The following is a 23,347-nucleotide window of genomic DNA, read 5'->3' on the forward strand; positions in this document are numbered from 1 at the left end:
CCCTACCTGGATCCACTGAAACTTCCATAATCTCAGACTTTGCCCCACCCCAACAGTCTTATCTTTTAGTTCTTTCAAAATAGTTTCCCTCTCTTCTTGACCCTTATCATACTCTAGTTTTTATCATATTTTTATACATCCCATGTCCTTACTATGCCCCTTAGTGTATCAAGTAAGCTACTTCAAGATAGCAATTCTGTTGGTTCATTTTTCTTTCCCAAATTCTGAGTATACAGTCTTGGGAAAAGTAGTCAGATAAGAAGTGTTTATTAAATTGAGTTGAACTTAATCGAATCTCTTTTAGAATTATCTTGCAATTCAGAATTGTCTCCAAAATCATGGAGACAGCTGGGTAGTACGTTGGGCCTGGAGTCAGGAAGACTCATTTCCCTGTGCTCAAATTTAGTCTCATACTCTTTTTAACTGTGTGACTCTGGGCGAGTCATTTAATTCTGTTTGCCTCAATTTCTTCATCTGTAAAATGAACTGGAGAAGGAAATGGCAGACCACTTCAGTATCTTTGCCAAAAAAAAAACCCAAAGGGGGTCATGAAGAATCAGACACAATGGAAAATGACTAGACAATAATCCCAAGATGATTAGCTCTATAAAAGAAGGAATATTGGATTGTAATCAAGCAGAGGTTCTAATCCTAGTTCTACTATTTACTAAGTGACCTTGTATATGGCATGTCGCCTCTCTGTGCCTTAGTTTCTTCATGTGAGAAATTAGAGACTGAATGTCATATTCTATAAGGTTCCTTTTCATTCTAAATGTTCTAATAATAATTTAAATACTCCACCAATGCAGATAACAATTCCTTGGTTATTTAAAAAATAGGGTTTTTTCATCATTTTTAAGAGTTGCAATGGCCCCAAAATTGGTCATCCTAGAGCCAGCCTCATGATGGTCACTCCAAACTTAGTAATTCTGGTCCGTTGACAAAAGATATCAGAACAAAAATAGTCTGCTGCTGAACCCATATTCCAAGGTTTCTCAGCTCTGCTTCAGCCTTACCACAGTTCTAACTTATTCTTGCCCCTTAGGCTCAAGCCTCATTTTTGCAGCATGACACAGGACATCTCTCCATATTTAAGAAATCCAAGTGGAATCATCTCATGCATAATTTCGTGATGGGGCAACTAAAGGTATGGACAAGTTGAAGGACATCCATATGTATTCCTTTAATCCTTCTGACCTGGAAAGAAAAAACATCTTCTCAGAATACTTGAGATGATTTTTGAGAAACACCAGACCTAAAGTCATAGAGTTTAAGACATAATTATTCTGCTTCTATTCTTTCCTACTTAATACAAATTTGTAAATGAGCTTGATTATTTTTCTGAGTCATTATAGAAAGAATGGGAAAAAACATAGTATTTAAATATCTGGTTCTGACAGTTTATATTTATAGAGACTTTTGCATACTCTAGGACTATGAAATGGATAGCATCAAATTAGTTCCATTTAAGACTCGGAGAAATGAAGAGATATATTGCATATTTATGATTCTCATTGACAGCTGCCTTAAAAAAAATTCAACTTGTTCCCCAATACCAATAGGCCCAATATTCTCTCCTAAGGAATACAATGTGATGTAAAAGAAAGAGCATTAGATTTGAGAATTTATACAATATTCTGTGAGTGAGTGAGTGAATCGTGAATTTGAAGTCTAAAGATCTAGGTTTGACTTTTCTTGATTTATTTTCTGGGTGATCTCATCCTTGAAATCAGTTGCCTCAGTTGTCAAATGACTTCATAGTACATGGACTTCCTATTTCAAGAGATTAGCATAGGAAAATGTCTTTATGTTCCTTTAACTCTTCATAAATGTGAATTGCTGTCCTTAATTATTCTTCCCACTTGACAAACTAAGAAACAGGATCAATGGATTTAAGGATCTGATAATCCTGAAGTGCTCGATAGTTTTGGATTCCTGACATCTGGATTCTGACTTACTGTGTGATCATTCACAAATCATTAACCAATGTGAGCCTTAGTTTCCTCATCTTTAAAATGGGAGTGTTAACACTAGTTCTTTCTAAGTAAGGAAAGGGAAGTTCTTTATAAAATGAACTAATGGGAAAGTGAAAAGAATAAAGAATTTGATTCAAATCCTGCTTGTCTCTTACTATGTGTTCAAGTACTGCTTATAATACTAACTGCATGACCTCCTAGACAGTTATTTAACTTCTCCTTAGTTTTCTCATCTATAAAATGAGGTTATTGTGAAGATTAAGTGAGATAATAATTGTAAAGCATTTTACAAACCTTAAAATGCTACATAAATGCTTGTTATCATCACCATCACCTCTCTAGTTCTCAGATTCTTCTTTTGCTAGCTCAAAAATTAAACACCTACATTTAATTCAAAATTTGTCCCCAATGACATGGATAGTAAATATCATCAATGAAAATGAAATCCATATCTTCTGTCTGAAGTTATAATAATTTACCCATTTTACAGATGAAGAAGTGAGAGGTTATGAGTTGTGCAGGCTCACTCAGTAACTGAGTAGCAGATCCAGGAGTCCAACCAAGGTCTTTTGTCTTAGAAACATTACAAGGACCTCCATTAACCACCACTCATACTCTATATTTGCCAGGTACTTTACTCTCATTATCTCATATTACATTCACCATACCCCTGGTGATCCAGACAGAGAAAGGATCATGATTCCCATTTTACAGTTGAAGAAATTAAATACTCATTATGAAATGATCTACCAGAATTGTTGATACCAAGTGACATCTCTCTCCTGTTTCTCTTTAAGGTAACATCTCCCAATGACATATCTTAGTAGGGAGTGAACGGTACTCCGTATCAACTTGTTTTGAAATTATCTGATAGCTCCCTATGGCTATTTCCCACACTGATTTCATAACAAGTTGGATACAGTCTTTGGTTTCAAAGGTGTTTGTCAGGTCATCTAGAACAATAACTCTCAAATTTTGTTCTCAGTATCTTTATGCTAGTAACATTCATTGAGGATCTGTCCAAAGAGTTTTTATTTATATGGGTTATATATTTATAAATGTTTATCCTATTGGAAATAAAAGCTAATTTTGAATTTGTAGATTCTTTGAAAGAGTTTGAAAGACCTTCAAGGATTCTCTGGACCATATTTTGAGAAACATTAATTTAGAGCAACTGCTAAAGAGAAATAAGTCCCTAAAACTAGAGTTGGCTACATCTCTCCTTGCTCATCCACATCTAACAATGGCATTGGATCTTTGTAGGAAGCAATATAATCTAGAGTTCTGATTCGCCTCCATTTCTGCCCAAAAGAGATAGTCTGATTGACTATTCCGTTCACTAAAGGTGGGAATTGGCCACAAGATAGGGCCATGGAAAAGCTGAATCCCAGATTATAGGATTAGAGAGTCAGAGTTGAAAGGAACCTTAGGGATCAGCTATTCCCACACCCCCTTTTTACAGATGAGAAGAATGAGGTCCAGAGAAACAAAGTGACATGTCCATCATCATATAAGTAACAAATAGCTGACAAGATTGGAAGCCAGGTCTTCTGATTCTGATACCACAGTGTGGTGAACAATAGTCTACCACATGGTGCTAAGAAATAGTATAAAAGAGTTCAAAAGATTTTAAGCAGAATACTGCTTTGGAGTATCAGACTAGAAGTCAAGAGTCTCAGATCTGCCAGCTAGGGAGCTGTGCATCTTTGGGCAAGTCACTTCTCTGAAATTCATCTTCATCTATCTAATATCTAATGAGAAATTTTCTCTCAGACCCCTTCCAGCTACAGCACTCTGGTGTCTAAGGTTAATTACAGTTTGTGTATCATTACATAATGTATAGTGTATCATTTATCTAGCTCAGCTTTAATTAGAACCATTAGGAATAATTGTTAGTAATGTCCAACTTTTCTCATTTGAATAAGACCGCAAGCCAAAATTTCAACAGCATCTACTAAGGAGAAAATAACATGAGGACAGAGAAAAACATGGTAAGACCAGGAAAATGGACAAAATGCAAGTTTGCCCAGGCTGTGGAGTTTTTTATCCTCCAAATAGTATGTTTACTCATTGATGAATGATTGATTTATTGATTTTCCAAAAACTAAGAATTGAACCAAGAGAGCTTTTAATGTCTGTTTAGCTCCATGTAAAGAAGAAAGATGCATAATGAAAAAGCCATTGGAGTGGGACCTTTTATGGTCTGAGAGCTACCATTAAATTAGGTGCCTGACCCTGTAAAAATTGATTCCCCTGTCTAGGGCTACTTCTTATTAAAATGAGAAGAGTTGCACTAAATCAAGAATTTCTAATCTTTTTGTTACATGAACTACTTTAGTAGTCTAATGAATTTTATGGACCCCTTCTCAAAATGAGGTAATCTTAAGGTTTAAAAGTATACAGGATTTATAAAAGAAACCAGTTATATTAAAATATTATCATATTTATATATATATATAGCTATATAACATATATATGTATTCACATACATAAATATATTTATTTATTTGAAGTTCAAGGACCTCATGTTAAGAATCCCTGGATAGCTAGAGTTCTGTGGAGCCCTTCCTGCTCTAGCCTTTTGGGAAGCTATAATTTTCTGACACATCCTTATTTTTTTGTTTGATTTTTTTTTAATATTTGATTTTATTTAATAATTACTTTATATTGACAGAACCCATGCCAGGGTAATTTTTTTACAACATTATCCCTTGCACTCGTTTCTGTTCCGATTTTTCCCCTCCCTCCCTCCACCCCCTCCCCTAAATGGCAAGCAGTCCTATATATGTTAGATATGTTGCAGTATATCCTAGATACAATATATGTTTGCAGAACCAAACAGTTCTCTTATTGCACAGGGAGAATTGGATTCAGAAGGTAAAAATAACCCGGGAAGAAAAACAAAAATGCCGATAGTTCACATTCGTTTCCCAGTGTTCTTTCTTCGGGTGTAGCTGCTTCTGCTACATTTATCATTTATCAATTGAAACTCAGTTAGGTCTCTTTGTCAATGAAGTCCACTTCCATCAGAATATGTCCTCATACAATATCGTTGTTGAAGTGTATAATGATCTCCTGGTTCTGCTCATTTCACTTAGCATCAGTTCATGTAAGTCTCGCCAAGCCTCTCTATATTCATCCTGCTGGTCATTTCTTACAGAACAATAATATTCTATAATGTTCATATACCACAATTTACCCAGCCATTCTCCAATTGATGGGCATCCATTCAATTTCCAGTCTCTAGCCACTACAAACAGGGCTGCCACAAACATTTTGCCACATACAGGTCCCTTTCCCTTCTTTAGTATTTCTTTGGGATATAAGCCCAATAGAAACACTGCTGGATCAAAGGGTATGCACAATTTGATAACTTTTTGGGCATAATTCCAGATTGCTCTCCAGAATGGTTGGATTCATTCATGACACATCCTTATTGGACCACAATACCTAGGTACTGCCCTGCCATTTCCACGATTTAATTCCTAATGAGCCTCAGTTTCCCCATATATCCATAAAGACATAGTAATAACTGGCTCCCAATACTATGGGAGGTGGATCAACTATATCTGAGAAAGCTGTTTTACACATGTGAGGGAGTGTTATATTAGCCTGAAGTCATATACCCAGATAAGCATCATTTGTTATCAATCTATAACAATGCCCCTCCCAAATTATTATTTATGCATTTCAGCAGATTAGGGTTTGGCAAGCACCGGCTTCACACATACTTTTGATTCGGCAGAGATGAATGGAGGTTTCTGATGTCAGGTCATTGTTATCTACAAGAATATTTATTGAATAGGATGGGAAAAAAGGAAGGGCAGGAAAGAAAAAATAAAGAAAGGGAAGGGAAGCAAAGATGAAGGGAGGAAAGAGAGAGAGTGGGATGGAATTAGATAGGATTATATTTAAAATTCAACCAAAATTTTCCTGTTACTGAATCTTCTTTCCTCCTAAGGGTATGTCAGCAAAGTGGTGGAACTATCGTCACTTTCAGCATCACGCAAAGCCCAATATCTATCCCAAAGACCCAGATATTGACATGGGACCGCTTTTTGTGCTTGGGGAGTCGCAACCAATCAAGGTATGTTTAGAGTGAGTACACTGGCATTTAGACATCCAAAGACATATTTAAAAGAACTGAAGAGATCCTAAAAGAAAACCCTGGAGTATTAGGGTTCAAAAGATTTAAAGAAAACAACTTCCTCCTTATATCATGTTGAAAGCACACATATATAGGCTAATTAAAACATGTAATTTCACATTTGGGGGAGCTAGGTGATACAATAGATAGAATGTTGGCCTGGAAGCAAGAAGACCTGAATTCAAATCTAGCTTCAGACACTTATTAGATGCGTGATCCTGGGCAAGTCATTTTATGCCTCAGTTTCCTCTTCTGTAAAAAAATAAACTGGAGAAAGAAATGGTAAACCACTTTAATATCTCTACCAAGAAAATCCCAAGTGGGATCACCAAGAATCAGATACAACCCAAAGAACTGAACAATTCTCATTTAGCTTCACTGCTCAAGAAACTTCAATAGCTCTTGTATAAAATATTACCTTGCTTGAAATTCAAAGTTCTTTACAATCTGACTTCAAACACATTTTGAGACCAGTTTCTCATTGTTCCCCTTCACATACTCTAGCCTAGCAAAAATGGACTACTTCTTCTGCATACATTAGATTCTGCCATACTCCCTTCACACCTTTGCACAGTGTACCTCATTTTTCTGAAACTCTACCCCTATTCACCTTTACCTATTAGAATTCCTAATTCCCTTCAAGTCTCAGTTTAAATGAATTCTCCCTTGGTTATTAGTGTTCTCCCATATCATCTCTTAATTATCTCGTATTTACTTTATTTGCATGCTGTTTTTTCCCCTTGTAGAAAGTAGAGTTTTTGTAAAATGTAAGGACTATTTCATTTTTCTTTTTTTATTCCTAGATTAGGGCCTTAGACATAGCAGGCACTAAATAAATGTTTGTTGAAGCGATTTCTGCATCTTTTTACTAAAAAAACAAAAAAACAAAAACAAAACCACTAAGCACTTCCTCTATACTAAATCCCCAGGAACAAAGTTTTGATAAGACAAAGTGTCTGCCTTCAACAAGCTCAGAGAATATCATAGAAGATGGGGACATTGCAAAGAGGATAGAGAGTTGTATTTGGTGTCAAAGGATCCAGATTTAAAACTTGGCTCCAATGCTTCCTATTTGATGTAGGAAAGAGCACTTGATTTATCTGAGTTTGTACTTCCTCATTGGAAATGAGTTCTATTATCTTTAAGTTCTATTGCCTCTCTAGGTTTTGACAATTTATACTCTCAATTCTTTCTAGCTCTGGCATCTTATAGTCTAAATTCGTTCTAGCTTTCATAGTTTGCATTTCAATGTTTTCCTTCCAGCTGTATCATTCTACGTTCCATGTTTTATGTTCTAAAGTTCCTTGCTAGTTCTACAGGACCACTAATTTCCCTCACAGCTTGAACTCTATGATACTGTAATTCAAGTTGGAAAAGTGTTGATGGTTACTCAATTCAACATTTCCACCCAGTCCAAGAAGTCTCTTCCATAACAATTCCACCCAACATTCCATCCAATTCAAGATTCTCTTCATAACAATCTCAACAAGATCAGCTAGTCTCTGTTAAACATTCCTAGAGCTCATTATTATATACTAGGAAGTCCTTTCTATTGTCTTACTCAAGGACTGGTTGATCCAGGATTGGTAAGGATTGCGAGAATGACTACATGGTCAAACCCATTCAGGGAAGACAGAAGTCTTGGAACTGGCACTGCCTACCAAAAGATCTTATGTTATTGCCAATTTTTGTTTGACTATGTAGGACAGATCCAGATTTCCCACAATCCATGATTTTCAAGTTTTATGTTCTCATTTTGTTATGCCAATTCAAAAGTAAAATTGGTCATAAAGATTCTTTTTCTTTATTGGATTTGATTGATATAAATATCACCTCTCTAGAGCTCACATCTTTGACAGAAATGTGAGAATGTGAGAATGAAAGAAAAGGCCTAGATCAAGTCGTCTTAAACTTTTTCCACTCATGACACCTTTTGACCCAAGGAATATATAAAATAATACAAATCAAATCTTTACAGATCCCCTTTCGTGATCCCATATTCAGTTACACGATGGGGTCATGACCCACAGTTTAAGAGGCTTTGACCTAGATGATCAATAAAACATCTTCAGTCTGTAACATTCCACATTATAGATTCTAGAATGTGGTTTTTCTGGTTCTGAATTTCTATGTTCTAATGTCCCTTCCATCTCTGGCATTTTGTATTCTATTGTCCTTCCATGTCCAATATTCAATATTCTATATTTTATATTCCATAGAATCTTCCAGGTCAGCCTCTTATGTTCTAAGTTCCTTTATGCTATATTCTAATACCCGGACAATTCTAACATTCTACGATATTTGTTCTATTTCCCAAAGTCCATCCCAGCTTTCATTTTCAATGAATGTTCTATGGTCCTCTCTAGCTCTGAAGGTTTCATCTAGCTCTGACATCCTGTTCTCTAGGTCTCTAGATTTTTTTTCTTTTGCTTCTGACATCTCATGGTTTTATGATCTGAAATAGGAACATGGAATTTCCATCTTTAAGTCTTTTTGTAGACATTAGCAGATATAAAAAGCCACCTCCAAAAAATGTGTACATTTTTTGTTGACTTGATTTAAAATTTCAGCACGAAAAGTTTTCTTTGACTTGAAAACTTTGGGTTCACTTAAGTGAAGCTAAGACACAGGTGATCTCAAAAAAACTGCACGTCCTCTTCCCAGATGGAAGGCTGGGCATTGAGATTCAACTACTGAATTGAGGTTGCTCTCTTCCCCAGAAGGCAAATAATAAAAGGTCTCATCAAAACTTAAAAAGAAAAAGGAGGGTGTTGAGTCAAAATGTCTACTCATTGAAATTCAAAGGCAAAAGTTTGACTCTCTTATGAAAACAGGTTTTTCTGGCTGTGGAAGATACTTTTTCTGGTCTCCTGCCAAATTACTGAGGGCTGCATCTTATTCACCTGCTGAGATCATCTTTTGGGTCATAATTCAGAACTGTGGAACATAGTTTAAAGGGTAGAGGTATATTCTCTATAGTAGGGGCTTCATACCAATTAGACTAAATGAATTCTGTGGTACTCTACTGTGCTAAGATTTGATTTTATATGTCTTGTGTTCCCCTCTACTTCTAATTAATCTTTTCTGATATTCTAATGATCCTTTTACTTTTTTTAATCAGCTAAGGTATGCCTTATTCTCCCATCCAGACTCTATGCCCAAATTTAAAATACAAGAAAAAATAAAGCCTATAACAAGCATGTATAGTAAATCGAAACACATTGACCACAAGACACACACACACACACACACACACATACACATATATACACGTACATACATATAATGAAGTGATAGCAATAGCTAGTTTGAAACAAATATGTGACAAATTCACAAGGACCATCTTCTTTGGCAAAAGGCACATTTATTTAGGAAAAGAGGTTATAGATAAAATAAAAGATAAATTAGGCACCAGGAGTAACAAATGTGAAATAGATCTGGGACAACATATTAGTCAACAAGGAAAAGGCAAGTTTCCCCTGAAAATTCAAATTAACCAGGAAAAGGGAAATAGTTCATGAGGTAGGAGCAAAGCCATTGACTGGCAGGTTCAATCCAAATAGAACTAATCAGAGTTAGCTGGAGTAAGGAAGACACTATGAGGGAAAAAGAGTAACCTCACAGATCTTCATCATAAGAGTATCTTTTATAGGGGAAATATACTTGGGGGTACATAGAATGTTTAAGGGGGATAGAATGTTCAAACTGGGCAAATCACTTCATAAAGCTGAATCTCCATCTCCTTATCTATAAAAAAGGATAACGAGATTTTTGTGATCTACTTCAAATGGATGAGATGAAAGCATTGTATAAACATTGAAGTGTTTATAAATGTGAGTTCTTGTAGAAAGAGAAGAGACACAGTAGATAAAGTGCTGGATCTGGGCAGGGAGATGAGTCCAAATACAGCTGCAGCCATTTACTAGCTAAATGACTTTGGCCATATCACTTCATCTATTTTCTTCAGTTTCCTTATCTATATAATGGGGATAGTAATAGCACATACTTCATAGGGTTGTTGTGAGGAGCTAGTGAGATTATATTTGTATAGAATTTGGCAAACTTCTAGCGCTACCTTATTATTATTCCAGTGCTGCTATTACCACCACCATCACCACCACTATAACTATTACTACTCCTGCTACTATTACTATCATCATCATCTGGTTCAACCTTTTATTTTATATTTGCCACCTATGAGGAAATCAAGGCCCAGAGAGGTTAAATAAATCGCTCAACAGCAAATTGGGAGTAAGTGCCTGAGCTGGAATTTCTACTCGGGCCACTACCTCCAAAGTCAACATGAATATTCACTGTACTACATACTAACCTTTCATTATATAGCATACTGTAATAACAAGGAGTAATTTGTATTTTTTCCCTTTCTCAATTCAGTATGGCAAGAAAAAAATCAAATATATTGATTATGAAAAGCAGCACCTATACTTCTATGTAGGTAAGCTGACATAACCTCCTGTGTTCTGGGTTCAAAAGATATCTCTTATCTCTGGCATTTATTCTACATTCTACAATCCTCCCCAGTTCTGAAATTTTCTTTTTCAAGATCCCTTCTATCTCTAATAGTCTATGTTCTAAGGCTTCTCCCAGTTTGAACATTCTTTCCCCCTTTAACATTTTATGGTTCCTTCTACCTCTGACTTTCTATGCTGTATCCCAAGATCCCTTTCTGCTCTAACATTGTATGTTCTGAAGGCCCTTCCAACTTGGACAATCAATATGATTCTATGAATAGTTAGTTTCTAATAGTTAGTTTCTAGTTTTTCTTGATTGTGTGACATGGGAGACACTGGCACAGGACCTGACCCAGCATGGTGCCCTCATCAGGGAAGATAATGTGCTCTATGAGCAAAGCAGAATTGAATTAGCTCAGAAAAAGTGTAGATGTACAAAGTTAAAGAGTCCACAGAAGCTATTTGTGTCCAACCTGGGGCAGAGCATTCTGAGCTTGGTCTGATCAGTCATAGTCGGACATGCTATAACTCGACTCCAACATGGTGATGTCATTTACAACTATTACCAGTTGAACCAGTAAGCAAAAAGCAGGATGCCCAATAAAAGGATTAGATATATCTAAGGGTATTCCCACTTATCTATATTTATTGCATCACTATCTCCTTGTCTTATTCAATATCTTTTCTTTCTTTCTAGTTGGCCTTCCCCTACTTATGCCAGTCTATTTCAACATGCAATCTATTCAAGTGACGTTCCTTCGGAAGGAATGGAAAGTGAGTGTCAACCTTCCTGTCATAGATGCTCTCCTTGGAGCCTAGGTCAAATAGAGGGATTCTGACTACTCCTCGAGATTCCTCGGTGCCAGAGGCAGAGAACATTTACCTTGCCAAGGGCCTACAGCAGGGGCTGATAGCTCAGTAATTAGGGTATCAGACTTTTCGTCTGAAGGTCTAGCAGGGGTTCTCAAAACTTTTTAAATAGGGGGCCAGTTCACTGTCCTTCAGACTGTTGGAGAGCCGAACTATGCCTTTAAATAAACTTCATAGTCCTGGGTGAAGGGAATAAACATCCTCAGCTGCTGTGTCTGGCCCGCGGGCCGTAGTTTGAGGACCCCTGGAGAGTTCCCTGTTCGGGTGGGAATCTGACTTTTTAATAGTGACACAGTGAGTACTAGACTTGGAATCAGGGAAGTCCTATCTCAAATCCTATTCCCTAGACTCAGCCAGAATTTCATAATTTGTCAAATAAGTAGGTTGGACTTCATAACCTCCATGGTCCTTCCAGCTTGAAATTTATTACTGTTCATAACTTCACCCCACATATCTTAAAGTTTTTCCTCTTTTAGGAACTTGCCTGGATCAGCAGCTTTTACATCCGCTATTTCATCACCTACAGAGCTTATTATGGAATTATTGGGACTGTACTTCTCATATATCTGGTCAAGTAAGTGAATCAATGAATGTTGTTGTTCCTCTTTCTCAGGGATTCTGAACCTGGAAACTTGGTTTTATTTTTTGTTTGTTTCTAAATAGAGGCAATCAAGCAGGGCCTAGAGTACTGGACTTGAAATCAGGAAGTTTGACCTCAGCCCCTTACTAGCTATGTTGTATCCCAAGATCCCTTCTCAGTCTGTTTCCTCATCTATAAAATGAAAGTAATAATAGCACCATTCCTAGGGTTCTTGTAAAGATCAAAGGAGAAAACATATAAAGTGCTTTGTAACATTCAAAGTGCTATTTTAATGCTGTTATTATTAATTTTATAAATTATATATGTATGTATAATTGGTCTCCCATGTAATTCTATATATTAATTTTTATACATTTAAACACATTATGTTGAGAAAGGGGACATAGATTTTCTCAGGCTAATAAAAGGGTCATGACATAAGTAAAATCATAAAATATAGTACAAGCTGCAAGCTCCTTTATCTCCCAATTAGGACTACAGGAAACCAAACAAAGTCCACGATGATCCTTCCACATACACATAGATCATCCAGGAATTGTGTATCTCGGTCTTCAAAATAGGCACTGAAATAACTGGGATTGTCTAATTTTTCTTCTTGTGGAGTGTTTGCCAATCCAGAACAAGCTTCCCTCTTTTCCCAGTCTTCACTTTATTTGGAATTCAGCAAAGACCAGCTTATGAAATGGCTTAAACAGATTTGAGTGGGTGGCTCACCTTTTCACTGGCTATAAATGTTCTCCTTCCTCTCCTCGATTTCCCAACTTTCTTTAAGACAGATCAGTTTCTCTTTTCTGCAATGCCTTTCTCAGTACTCCTACTGCTAGTGTTTTCCCACTGAGATTCCCTTCATTCATCCTGTGTCTTACATGTATATTATTATTTGAATATTGTCTCCGCCATTAGACTGTGAAGATGGAGACCATGTTTTTGTGTTTTCTTGGATCTCCAGCACTGAGAGAGTATACATAGTATTATTATTTTGAGGCAATATTGCCTATAGCAAGCAATTAGTAAATGCTTATTGACTGACAGTTTAAGATATCTGGTGGGACTTAGTTGAGCCAAATCACAAAGCCAAAAATGGGAAAGAGTTTACATTACCTCTGAGGAAACTGAGGCACAAAGAGGACCAATTACTTCCCTAAAGGCAGGAAGTTATAATACAAGAGATGAACCCACTCTTGTAGACCACCAGTTCTGTGTTACTTTGAGGAAGTTACTATACCTACTTTTCCTCTGGACTATTTGTGTCCAACTGTGGTAAAGTTTTCTAAACTCCATATTGGACTGATATGAACCACATAGACAAATTCTAGTTTGTGATGTCTTTCTGGTCCTCTTTGAGAATGGACAATGATAACCACTCTAACTTTAAAGGGAATAGACTGGATTTAATTATCTCTAGGGAGTTTTTCCAGCTCTAAAAGGTTTTTTTCTCTAATATCACTTACAACTTTAATATTTGTGTTCTATGTTGTAAATTTCCTTCCAACTCTAACATCTCATCTTCTGTGTCTGGAGTTTCTTCCGGTTCAATGTTTTATGTTCTCAAGTCTCTTTATTTTTGAATCAAATTTCTCTATGACATGATTTCAAAACATGAACTTTCCTTCATCTTTCATATTATTGAATATTCTGCTCCATGCATCAGGAAAATAAAACCAGGGTTTTAGAAGCTTTTAGTTTTAGAATTCTGGACAAGACATTAGAAAACCTGGGTCGTAATCTGGGTTCTGTCATTTAAGTGACCTCTCCGAGTGGTTTTTGTTTTTGTTTTTTGAAATGGAGGTAATGGTACTTCTCTGCCTACCTTAGTGGCTGGTAAGATGGGAATTTGAAACCTCTTTGAATTGTTTGAGGGAAGATAGAAAATCATTAGTTCAAGTATAAAGGGCATTATCTTACATATTTCAAGATTCACAGGATCACAGAGCTTAAAGATAGAAAGGATCCTGGGGATTATAAGTTTGGCCTTCTTATTTTAGCTCTGGAGAAGGGTAAATGATTTGTCTCAGGTCTCACAGATGTAATAAAGGTCTGGATAGGGGCAAAGCTTATACTTTCAATAGCCATTTCTGAAAGAGAAAGACAGAATAGTATCCATCATAGAAGGGTAGTCAAGTCCAATAGAAAGTTCACCGTTTAGTGACTTCCAAGACCTTTCCAATCTTCTCCAGTCTTACTCTTGGTTTTTCTCTTTTGTATTCCACCTTGTCGAATAGCCTAAGACACGTTACCCATTTAATAAGTATTGATGAATGGAAAGTAAATCTGTGTTCTGTGTGGAATGACTAACTGTCTCAATGTCTTCCATGATGCTTTCTCCAAAGGCTGCTGGAAAGTCCCTGGATTGCATTGGTCACCCAGATGAGCCACATTCCAATGAGGATGAGTACAGAGGAGAACCATGACTGGTTTAGCACACAGGTAATTATGTCACCTCCCAGGCCATCCACTGAATCACTGGAGTTCGTGAATGGTGTCCTGTCAAAGGGATCAAAGACATAATGAGAATGATAGACTGTCAGACTTGGGAGGGACCTGTGAGCACAAAATATTAGATTGGAAGGGATATTAAAGGAGAAGCTGTCAGAGTTAAGAGGGACTTAAGAGTCTAGAATGAGGGGGTAGTAGTGACTGTCAAATAAGGAATGTCAGAGTTGAAAGGGACTTGTGAAAATAATGTTTAATATGAGATATGGGAGGATCTTGGGAGCAAAGACAACTATTAGAGGGAAAGAGGGATCTTACAACAAAGAGCACAGTATGTCAGGTTTCAGAGAAAGCTTAGAATGTAGTTTGTCAGAGTTGGAAGGGACTTGAAAGTTTAGTACATAGGATGTGAGTTTTGGAAAATGTCGGAGGGAGGGAAGGAAGGGAGGAATAAAGGGAGGGACAGAGAGAAGGAGAAAAGAGAAAGGGGGAAGAGAAAAAGAGGAAAGAAGCAAATATACATATTATTTTATTTTGGGTACTCAGCTAAGCACTAGGGATACAAATATAACAACAAGAAATACAGACCTTACTCAAAAAATTTATATTTTAATGAGGGAAGGCTAGTGGGAGGAAAAGGAAGGTACCCAATCAGGGGTATAGTTCTAAACTCCTTAATGTCATGAATAGAGCCAGAAGAATGAAAGCTGACCAGTTCTTCCCTGGAAGAACTCACCAACGGGAAAAAGGGTTAAAGATTATTCTAGGGTAAGAAAGGTACAAGGATCATTGGATATTTCATGTTGAGGAGCCTCAGACTCAAAGGAAACTCCAAGATGTGATAGCAGCTGAGGCATGTTTTGAAATCCAAAGCACTAAGAGGGGAAGTGAATTTCTGGACATAGATTCAATTATAACACAAAACTAAACATGGAAATAATACTAAACCATAGCAATATCAGTACTGGGTAGGACCTCAGAAGATAGAATGCAAAAACCAAGATGAACTTCCAGATATGGGACAAAATGTGGTACTACAAAAAGACTATTGGCTCAATAAATTTTTAACTAAAAGAAAATTTGACTCTAAAGTCAGAGGATTCAGCCTCTTACTAACTGTATCACCATTAAGTTATATAGTCTCTCTGATCCTCAGTTTCCTCATCTGAAAAAAAGAACCCCTTGAACTAAATGGCTTCTGAGAACCCTTCCAGCTTAAGATCTATGACCTTATGTCTTAACCTTCAAACACTGAATTTTAGAACATAGGCTCTAAGATCTGAAAGGGTTTTTTGTAGACTATCTAGTCTAAAACCTTTATTTTCAACATAAGGAGGCTGAGGATTGGCTAGGAAAAAGACTTGTACAAGGTAACATATCCTGATCTGTGATGAAGCTGGGCCAAGCCTTCTGACTCCTGTGCATTTTATGAATTTTGCTAAGATTTTAAAAACATACAATTATCTTCCTCATTCATTTTCAATGTATGTCTACATAATCAATAATCTTGCCAAGAAATGTGAAGATGATACATGTCCCAAAGATGACCAACATGTCTTCCAGTTAGAGCTAAATAATATCTTGAAAAAGAGTTAAACAAAATGTCATCTTTGTTCTGTTATCTGAGAAAATAGCATGTTCCACATTCAAAAATGTGTCTCTACATCTGGCTTCCTGCAGAGCCCTCCCTCCTTTTCCCCATTCCTACACATACAAAGACACTCTTGAATTTCTTCCCTATCCTTCAGCCTAGTGAAATATTATTCATTCTTCAATATCCAATTCAAACGTCACCACCCACCTGAAGCTCTCCCTGATCTTTTGACCAGAAGTAACTCCCATTTCTGAATCTCTGAAACAATAGTCTTTACAATTTACACAACACTGACTAATTATTTGCTTATGTTATAGTATATTCCTGTAGATCTTTATATTGGATCTGGGTATTTCCCCAGTTTCTCCTGCTAAATTATCATCTCCTTGAGGAACAAAAGAAAATCTGCTTTGTAATCCTTAGCACCTTGTACAATACCTTTCGACTAGGATACACTCAATAGTCCCTGCTATGTGAGTGAAAATTGCAATAAGGAGAAATGTAAAGTTTTACACTTGGATTCCAAAAAATCAGTTTTACCAGAAGCAGGATGACACCATGGTTCACCCAGGAAGGACTGTAGTAAGTTGACTGACTATAGTGTATTATGGCAATTCCCAAAAGCTAAATCATGGATAGACTACAATAGGAGCCATGGAGTTCAGTACTAGGAAGGAGATTCAGTTGTTGTGCTCTGTCCTTATCTAATCACCTTAAAATGAGGAGATAAATTCTGGACGTTATATTTTAGGAAACATTTATTAAATGAAAGCATAAATTTGACAGTAAATGATATCAAGGTTAAAAGATTAAATGAAGGATGTTCAGTCCGAAGAAGAAAAATTAGAGGTTGTCTTCAAGCTTATTTGAAAGGTTGTCACTTGGAAAATGGGTTAGAACTTTCTGCTTAGCCTTAAAGGAACTAAGCCAAGTACTGAAAGAAGAATTTGTCCCCAAATAATCTCTAAATAATTAGGACTGTCCAAAAGCAGACTGGGGCTGTCTTGAGAAACTAGTAGATTTCCCATCACAGGATATTTTTAAGAAAAAAGTTGATGGATATTTGTCAATTATTTTGTAGAGATTGATTTCCATTTATGTAGAAACCAGAAGCAATATTCTCTTGCTATTCCTTTTGCCTCTTATGTTTGTTGATTCTGTGATACAAGAAGCTCTACATGAGACACATTAAGGTATAGGAGTAGTTAGACTTCATGACTCATACTCACTAAAGTCAATTATCATAATTTTTTTTTTCTTGCAGGTTTTGGCTACTTGTAATGTTAAGCAATCCTTCTTCAATGACTGGTTCTCTGGGCATCTCAACTTCCAAATTGAACACCAGTGAGTAAGAAAACATTTTTTTTTCCTGAATAGGGATAGAAAAGGTCATTTAACTCTCTCCCTAGTACCTTATCTGGATGACCCTAACATAATCTAAAAGAAAAGAGAGAGGGGCAGATAGGTGGCACAGTGGTTGGAACACTAGCTCTGAAGTCAGGAGGACCTGAGTTCAAATCTGCTCTCAGATGTTTAACACTTCCTAGCTGTGTGACCCTGGGCAAGTCACTTAGCCCCAAAGTGCCTCAGCAAACAAACAAAAAAGAAAAGAAAGAAAGAAAAGAAAGAAAAGAAAGAAAGAAAGAAAGAAAGATGAGAGCACTGAATTTAAGAGACAGAAATTAATTCATCAACAAACATTTATTAATCATCTATCAGTATTAGACTGAGTACAAAGTGAGAACTTACTGTTACTAGTTTCTCTAAAGCTAAACAAACCAGGTCTACACCCTCTTTAAATGATAGCTTTCTTCAAGTATTTATTGGAAAGGCTATCATGCTCTAATTCTTCTCTCCTCTGAGCTAAACATTATTTCAATTTAATTTGTTTTGGGATAGGATCTAGTACAAAGAATGTAGTGCTAGGTTAGGATCTAGGACAAAGAATGAAACCATCCACACTTACAATGAGAAGTGACTACATCCTATTCTTTCTGTGTAAAAATGGTCAGAACCTTTGTACTTGTTTTTTCTTCTGCAATGTGGAGACAATAATATTAGTAGCGTCTACCTCACGGCATTATTGTGAGCCTCTAATGAGATTATGCACACAAAGTACAAAAGTGAAGCTACTATATCACTATAAGTTATTATTAACCATCAGTCAACAAGCATTTATTATGTCTACTACGTGGCAGACATCACCACCATCACTATCATCATTGGTCCATACCTGTGATTTTATCAGTGAAGGAGACTCCCTTTTTATTAGGCAACTTCTACTAATGCATATTAATGGACACTTTGCAATTAAGTCTTAAAGAATTGACTGGAGTATGGGAAGATGTTAGAACTCAAAACCAAGTCTTTCTGACTTCAAGATCTGTCCTGCATCTAGTGTAACATGTGGCCTCCCATTGTTATTAAGCTAGACAGAAATCTTTGACATGACATCACTGGAAAGAACCCAACTTTGCTCAATAGAGAGAAAAAGGTCATAGAGGTATTCCCATAGTGTTAATATTCTATGGTCTATGGAGGGAAGAGAAGTAAATTTCAAGTAAAAACAAATAAACAAGAACAAACAAAAAAATTAAGCATCTATTGTATACAGGTGTCTATGCTAGCCCTGGAACCACAAATCTAACAGCTAGAAGAGATTCCGAAAGGACATAAATCCAACCCACTCGTTTTACTGATGAGGAAACTGAAAGAGATTAAGAGAATTAATTGTCTATAAATCACACACCTAATTGCCTAGGGCAGTGGTTCTCAAAGTATGGTCTAGAGAATCCTGGGGATCTCCAAAAGCCTTTTAGAGGGTCTACAAATTCAAAAATAGTTTTTATTTCCAATATGGTAAATGCCTATAAATATAATCCAGATAAACAAAGAGATCCTAAATAATTTTTAATAGGAGAAAGATAATGAAAACAAAAGTTTGAGAACCACTGGGCCCTAGGGTGTGATTTGAACCATTGTCTCCCTGACGCTAATCCCAATATCCTTTGTGCCAAACCACTGTCCATCACATGAGCAAAATAAATAATTTACATAATTGTTTCTCCACTTTAATGGACCTTGCAGTCCAGTTGAGGGATGAGACATCAAACACAAATAGCTGTAATACATAATATTGAAGGAAAAAATGCATTAAAGTGTTCTTTTTTAAAGTTCCCTTCTAGGGTCATTATGGACAAGAAAGAGAGAAACAGGTCAGCTCTTGAGAAAGACACCGTAATAGATACATCTATATAACTAAGGATTTTTTTTTCCAAAATAGAATTAACAGGGGCAATTAGGTGGCAAAGTGGATAGAGCACCAGCCCTAAAGTCAGAAGGACCTGAGTTCAAACACTCAGACACTTAATACTTCCTACCTGTGTGACCCTAACTGTAAAACATAGGGTTGATTTGGTGGCTGAACTCCAGGGAAAGCTGATCTCTTCAATAACACATTCTTCCCTGATACTCTAATGCTTAACTTTAGATAATCTAAATTTCATTTTAGATTATCTAAATCTCTATTAGATACTTAGAGTTTAGATATTTGCTCCTTTATAATTAAGATTAAGAATCACTTTCTCATGCCCAATTCCTTCTACATATTTCAGACAGTTACTGAATTTCTAAATGAAACTCTAGAAGAGATAAGTAAAAAAAAAAAAAAAAAAAAAAATGGCACTCAGATTAGGGAGCTAATCTCCCTGCCTATTGTCTATTTCTTTTGTTCTATATTTCTTTGTATCACTCATAATGGGTGCTGTGGGATGAAGCATCCTTCACATTTATAGTATTTTTACATTAGAGGTATAGCTGAGTACAGTGGTAAATGCAGAAAATATATTGTGAGGACCCGAGTTCAAAATTCAACTGTACAAAGAAGAGCTTTACCTTGGGGAAGCTTGAACTTTAAGGTCCTCATTTGTAAAATGGGGATCAAACCCACACTTCTTTTACCTGGTTGTGCTAAGATGATGAGATAATAAACATGAAGCTCCTCTTTGGAGGTAAAGAAAATGAGAGACAAAGAGGGAAGGAAACAGAGACACATAGAGAATCTTCTACTGTTACATAAGTTTTTGGCCTATCGCCATTGTATGAGCCACTGTTTTATAATAAACATTGATTCAGAATACATTTTTAAAAATCAACTTACCTTTATTTGAAGATAAAATGTATTATTAACATATAAATAACAAATAGTTTAAAAAGAACTGCAATTAATCTGAGGAGTGGAGATGGGAAGAGAAGTAGAGAAGAAATTAATCTAATAGATCCCTATAGTAATGAAGTTATAGAAATCACAAAATTCTCTCCAGGCAGATAACTCCATAATCAGCTCAGTAAGCTAAGTAAGACTTCACCTGCATGTGATTATACTTGTTTGGAATAGCAGACCCCTTATGTTGCAATTGACTGGCTGCTGGCACTGGAGTTAATCCATACCCTGTGACCCTCTCCTTTCCATGGAGCTCAAATTTTCTCTCAATTCTCCATCCTATGGCTTTCTCTTTCCTTCTTTAGTCCCTCCTTCCCACTATTAAAAAATTATACTTCCCATCATCCCCTTGTCAATGACTAGCTACAAATGTAAAGTATTTTATTTACTTTAAATTTAAATTTAAAGTTCTACATTTTTAAATTTAAAAAGCTACATAAACATCAGCTACCATTATGTCACAATATCCTTGGAAGTGATACAGTATTGGCTATGATTTATAGATGAGGAAAATAAAACACACCAAAAAAAGATTGCCACATAACCAGTTTAAAAAAGAGCTAGCATTAGAAAGTGGGTGTTCTGACTGTTGTCTCATTAACTAATACTTACTGTGCCCATCTATGTAGAGGACAGTGACATTCACTCTGCCAGATAATTCAAAAGAACAAAAAAATCAAACAATCCTTTACATTTAATATAAAATACAATGTAATTTCTCTTCAGGACCATTTTGTTCATAATCATATTGTCTTGAATTACTATTCAAACTCACTGGGATTTTCCAACCAAGCCCCAAAGCCTTACCACTGCCTGTCTCATAAACATATCAATGAATGGATGGGAGAGTGGTACGGGTTCTTAGAATCCTGAACAGAGATACCTGCATGTGTTCTCATTGTTATTGTGATAGACCTGAGGTCTTTCTCACTCTACCAGTGCAATTTAAACTCTTCCATACCATTTTACTTGTATTCCATTTCCTATCTTTCCATAGCAGACTTATAAGAAGCAGCAAAAAATGTATTTACTTCTACTAATGTCCAGGTTTAATATTCTTCCCCTTGTCTTTATTTCTCCAGCCTATTTCCTGTCATGCCCCGCCACAATTATTATAAAGTTGCACCACTCGTGAGGGCATTGTGTGCCAAACATGGAATTGACTATGTGAACAAGCCAATGCTAAAGGCATTTGGAGACATTGTAAGGTAAGAGATTATCTCACATTTCACAGGTTTCCTTCTCCCTGCACAATTGGTTTGTCCAGCACCTCCTTAGAACTTGAGACCCGTGGAGGGCTCAGAAAAGAGCTAATTACTATGGGAAAGATACAAAAAAGTAAATAGTAAATTTAATTCATCAATTTAATTTCATTTGCTCTTAGAAGCTCATCTTCAAACAGTGACAATAATAAGACATTTGAATACATCAAGGAATAATTGAAGAATCAAAGAAAATCTAGTAAATAGGCATATATCAATTACAACTTTCCACAGTTGTAAAAGATGCTTGTAACATAAAGGAAGAAAAATCTGCTTTCAAGTAGTTCATTTATAAGAAGGGAGACATCACACAGACACTCTGGACAAACAAGGTATATATTAAATAACATGAAATCATCTCAGAGGAAAAGCACTAATTTTAAGGAAATTGCAAAAGACTTATTATACATGGGGAAATTTTTACTGGGACATGAAGGAAGTCACGGGGCAAAAATGAGAAGGGAGAGAATTCCAGATATTGAGGACAGCCAATAAAAATGCATGTAACTGGGAGAGACAGTATCTAGTTTGAGGAACAGCAAGGAGATTGGTGTCACTGGGTCTTACAATATAAAAAAGGAATTAAAGTATAAGAAAACTGGAAAATTAGAAAGGGGCATGTTTTGAAGGTCTTTAAAAACTAAGGAGAGCATTTTAAATTTGATCCTAATGGTAATAGAGAACAAGGGAAGTATATTAAATGGGGAATAAGTGACACTGTCAGACCTCCACTTTAAGAAGACCAAAATGACAGGTGAGTAGAGGATATATTAGAGTGAAGAAAGACTTGACCAGTAGACTATGGTAATACGAGATGAGGGCCTGCCCCAGGGTGTTGGCACTGCTAGGGATTATATATGAATGATGTTACAAGATAAAAATAAAAGACAGGATATGACAAATGATTCTATGTGGAGGTGAGAGTTAGAGGATTACATCTACATTGAGAACCTAATAAACCTGGAGGATGTTGGTAGCCTCATTAGTACTAGGAAAGTTAAGAAATGAGAAAGGCTTGGAGTGAAAGATAATAAGTTTAGGCCATGCTGAAATTGACATGTCCATGCAACATCACTTTTGAGATGTCAGAACAGATCTGAGAATTAAACACTAAAAAAAAATAATTGAAACCGTTGGAGTTCATCAAGAGAAACAGAGAATAATCAGGACACAGAATATAGCTAAATCCTAATCGTGTAGAAATAAATTGGGTCAGAGGAGAGAGAGTGTGATGTGGCAATCAGACAGTGAAACTTTGGTCTTCATTGAGGAATAGCATTCAAAATTGAAGTCCTTATCTTATTGTACATGTAGGGAAATCTGCTATATTGGGTCTAATTCTATCTGCTTGTTCCTTCTCAGTCTCACATGATGGATCATTGTTGCTATCCTGCCCCCTAACTGTACCACCAAACTTGGTAGTGTAAATCCTTTCTTGGACCCTCTTTTCTTTATACACTGCTTCAATTGACAATCTCATCAATTGCCTTTGGATTGAATAATCTCTATATGAATGACACTCGAATATTTAAATCTAGCTAAGAGTTTCTGAGTTCCACTTGAATCAACTCTCATTACATGTTCTAGAGAGATCTCAAACTCTACTTATCTAAAACAGCCACTCAGCAATTCTCCCTCCCCCTGTGCCCTAAGGGGAAAAAAAAAAAAAAAAAAAACACTGTCTTGATTTTTTTTTTAAATAAGGGTACAATCTTCAAAGTTTTTCTCAACTTCATTTGGCAACCTCAACTCCAGATTCTCTCTCTGAAC

General features: G+C 36.3%; 1 protein-coding gene across 1 annotated transcript in view; it reads left to right on the top strand.

Annotated features, from left to right (window-relative positions):
* The window catches only part of LOC127540150 (fatty acid desaturase 2-like protein FADS2B), a 47,696-nt gene that overhangs the window by 21,307 nt on the left and 3,042 nt on the right, over positions 1-23,347 (top strand). The window contains exons 4-11 of the mRNA XM_051964729.1: positions 1,046-1,147; positions 5,938-6,063; positions 10,519-10,579; positions 11,293-11,369; positions 11,942-12,039; positions 14,397-14,493; positions 17,358-17,437; positions 21,398-21,523. Coding sequence (XP_051820689.1) covers positions 1,046-1,147; positions 5,938-6,063; positions 10,519-10,579; positions 11,293-11,369; positions 11,942-12,039; positions 14,397-14,493; positions 17,358-17,437; positions 21,398-21,523 — 767 coding nt within the window. The remainder of the gene's footprint in view (positions 1-1,045; positions 1,148-5,937; positions 6,064-10,518; positions 10,580-11,292; positions 11,370-11,941; positions 12,040-14,396; positions 14,494-17,357; positions 17,438-21,397; positions 21,524-23,347) is intronic.

This window comes from Antechinus flavipes, chromosome 6 (assembly GCF_016432865.1).
Source record: "Antechinus flavipes isolate AdamAnt ecotype Samford, QLD, Australia chromosome 6, AdamAnt_v2, whole genome shotgun sequence".
Lineage (NCBI taxonomy): Eukaryota > Metazoa > Chordata > Mammalia > Dasyuromorphia > Dasyuridae > Antechinus > Antechinus flavipes.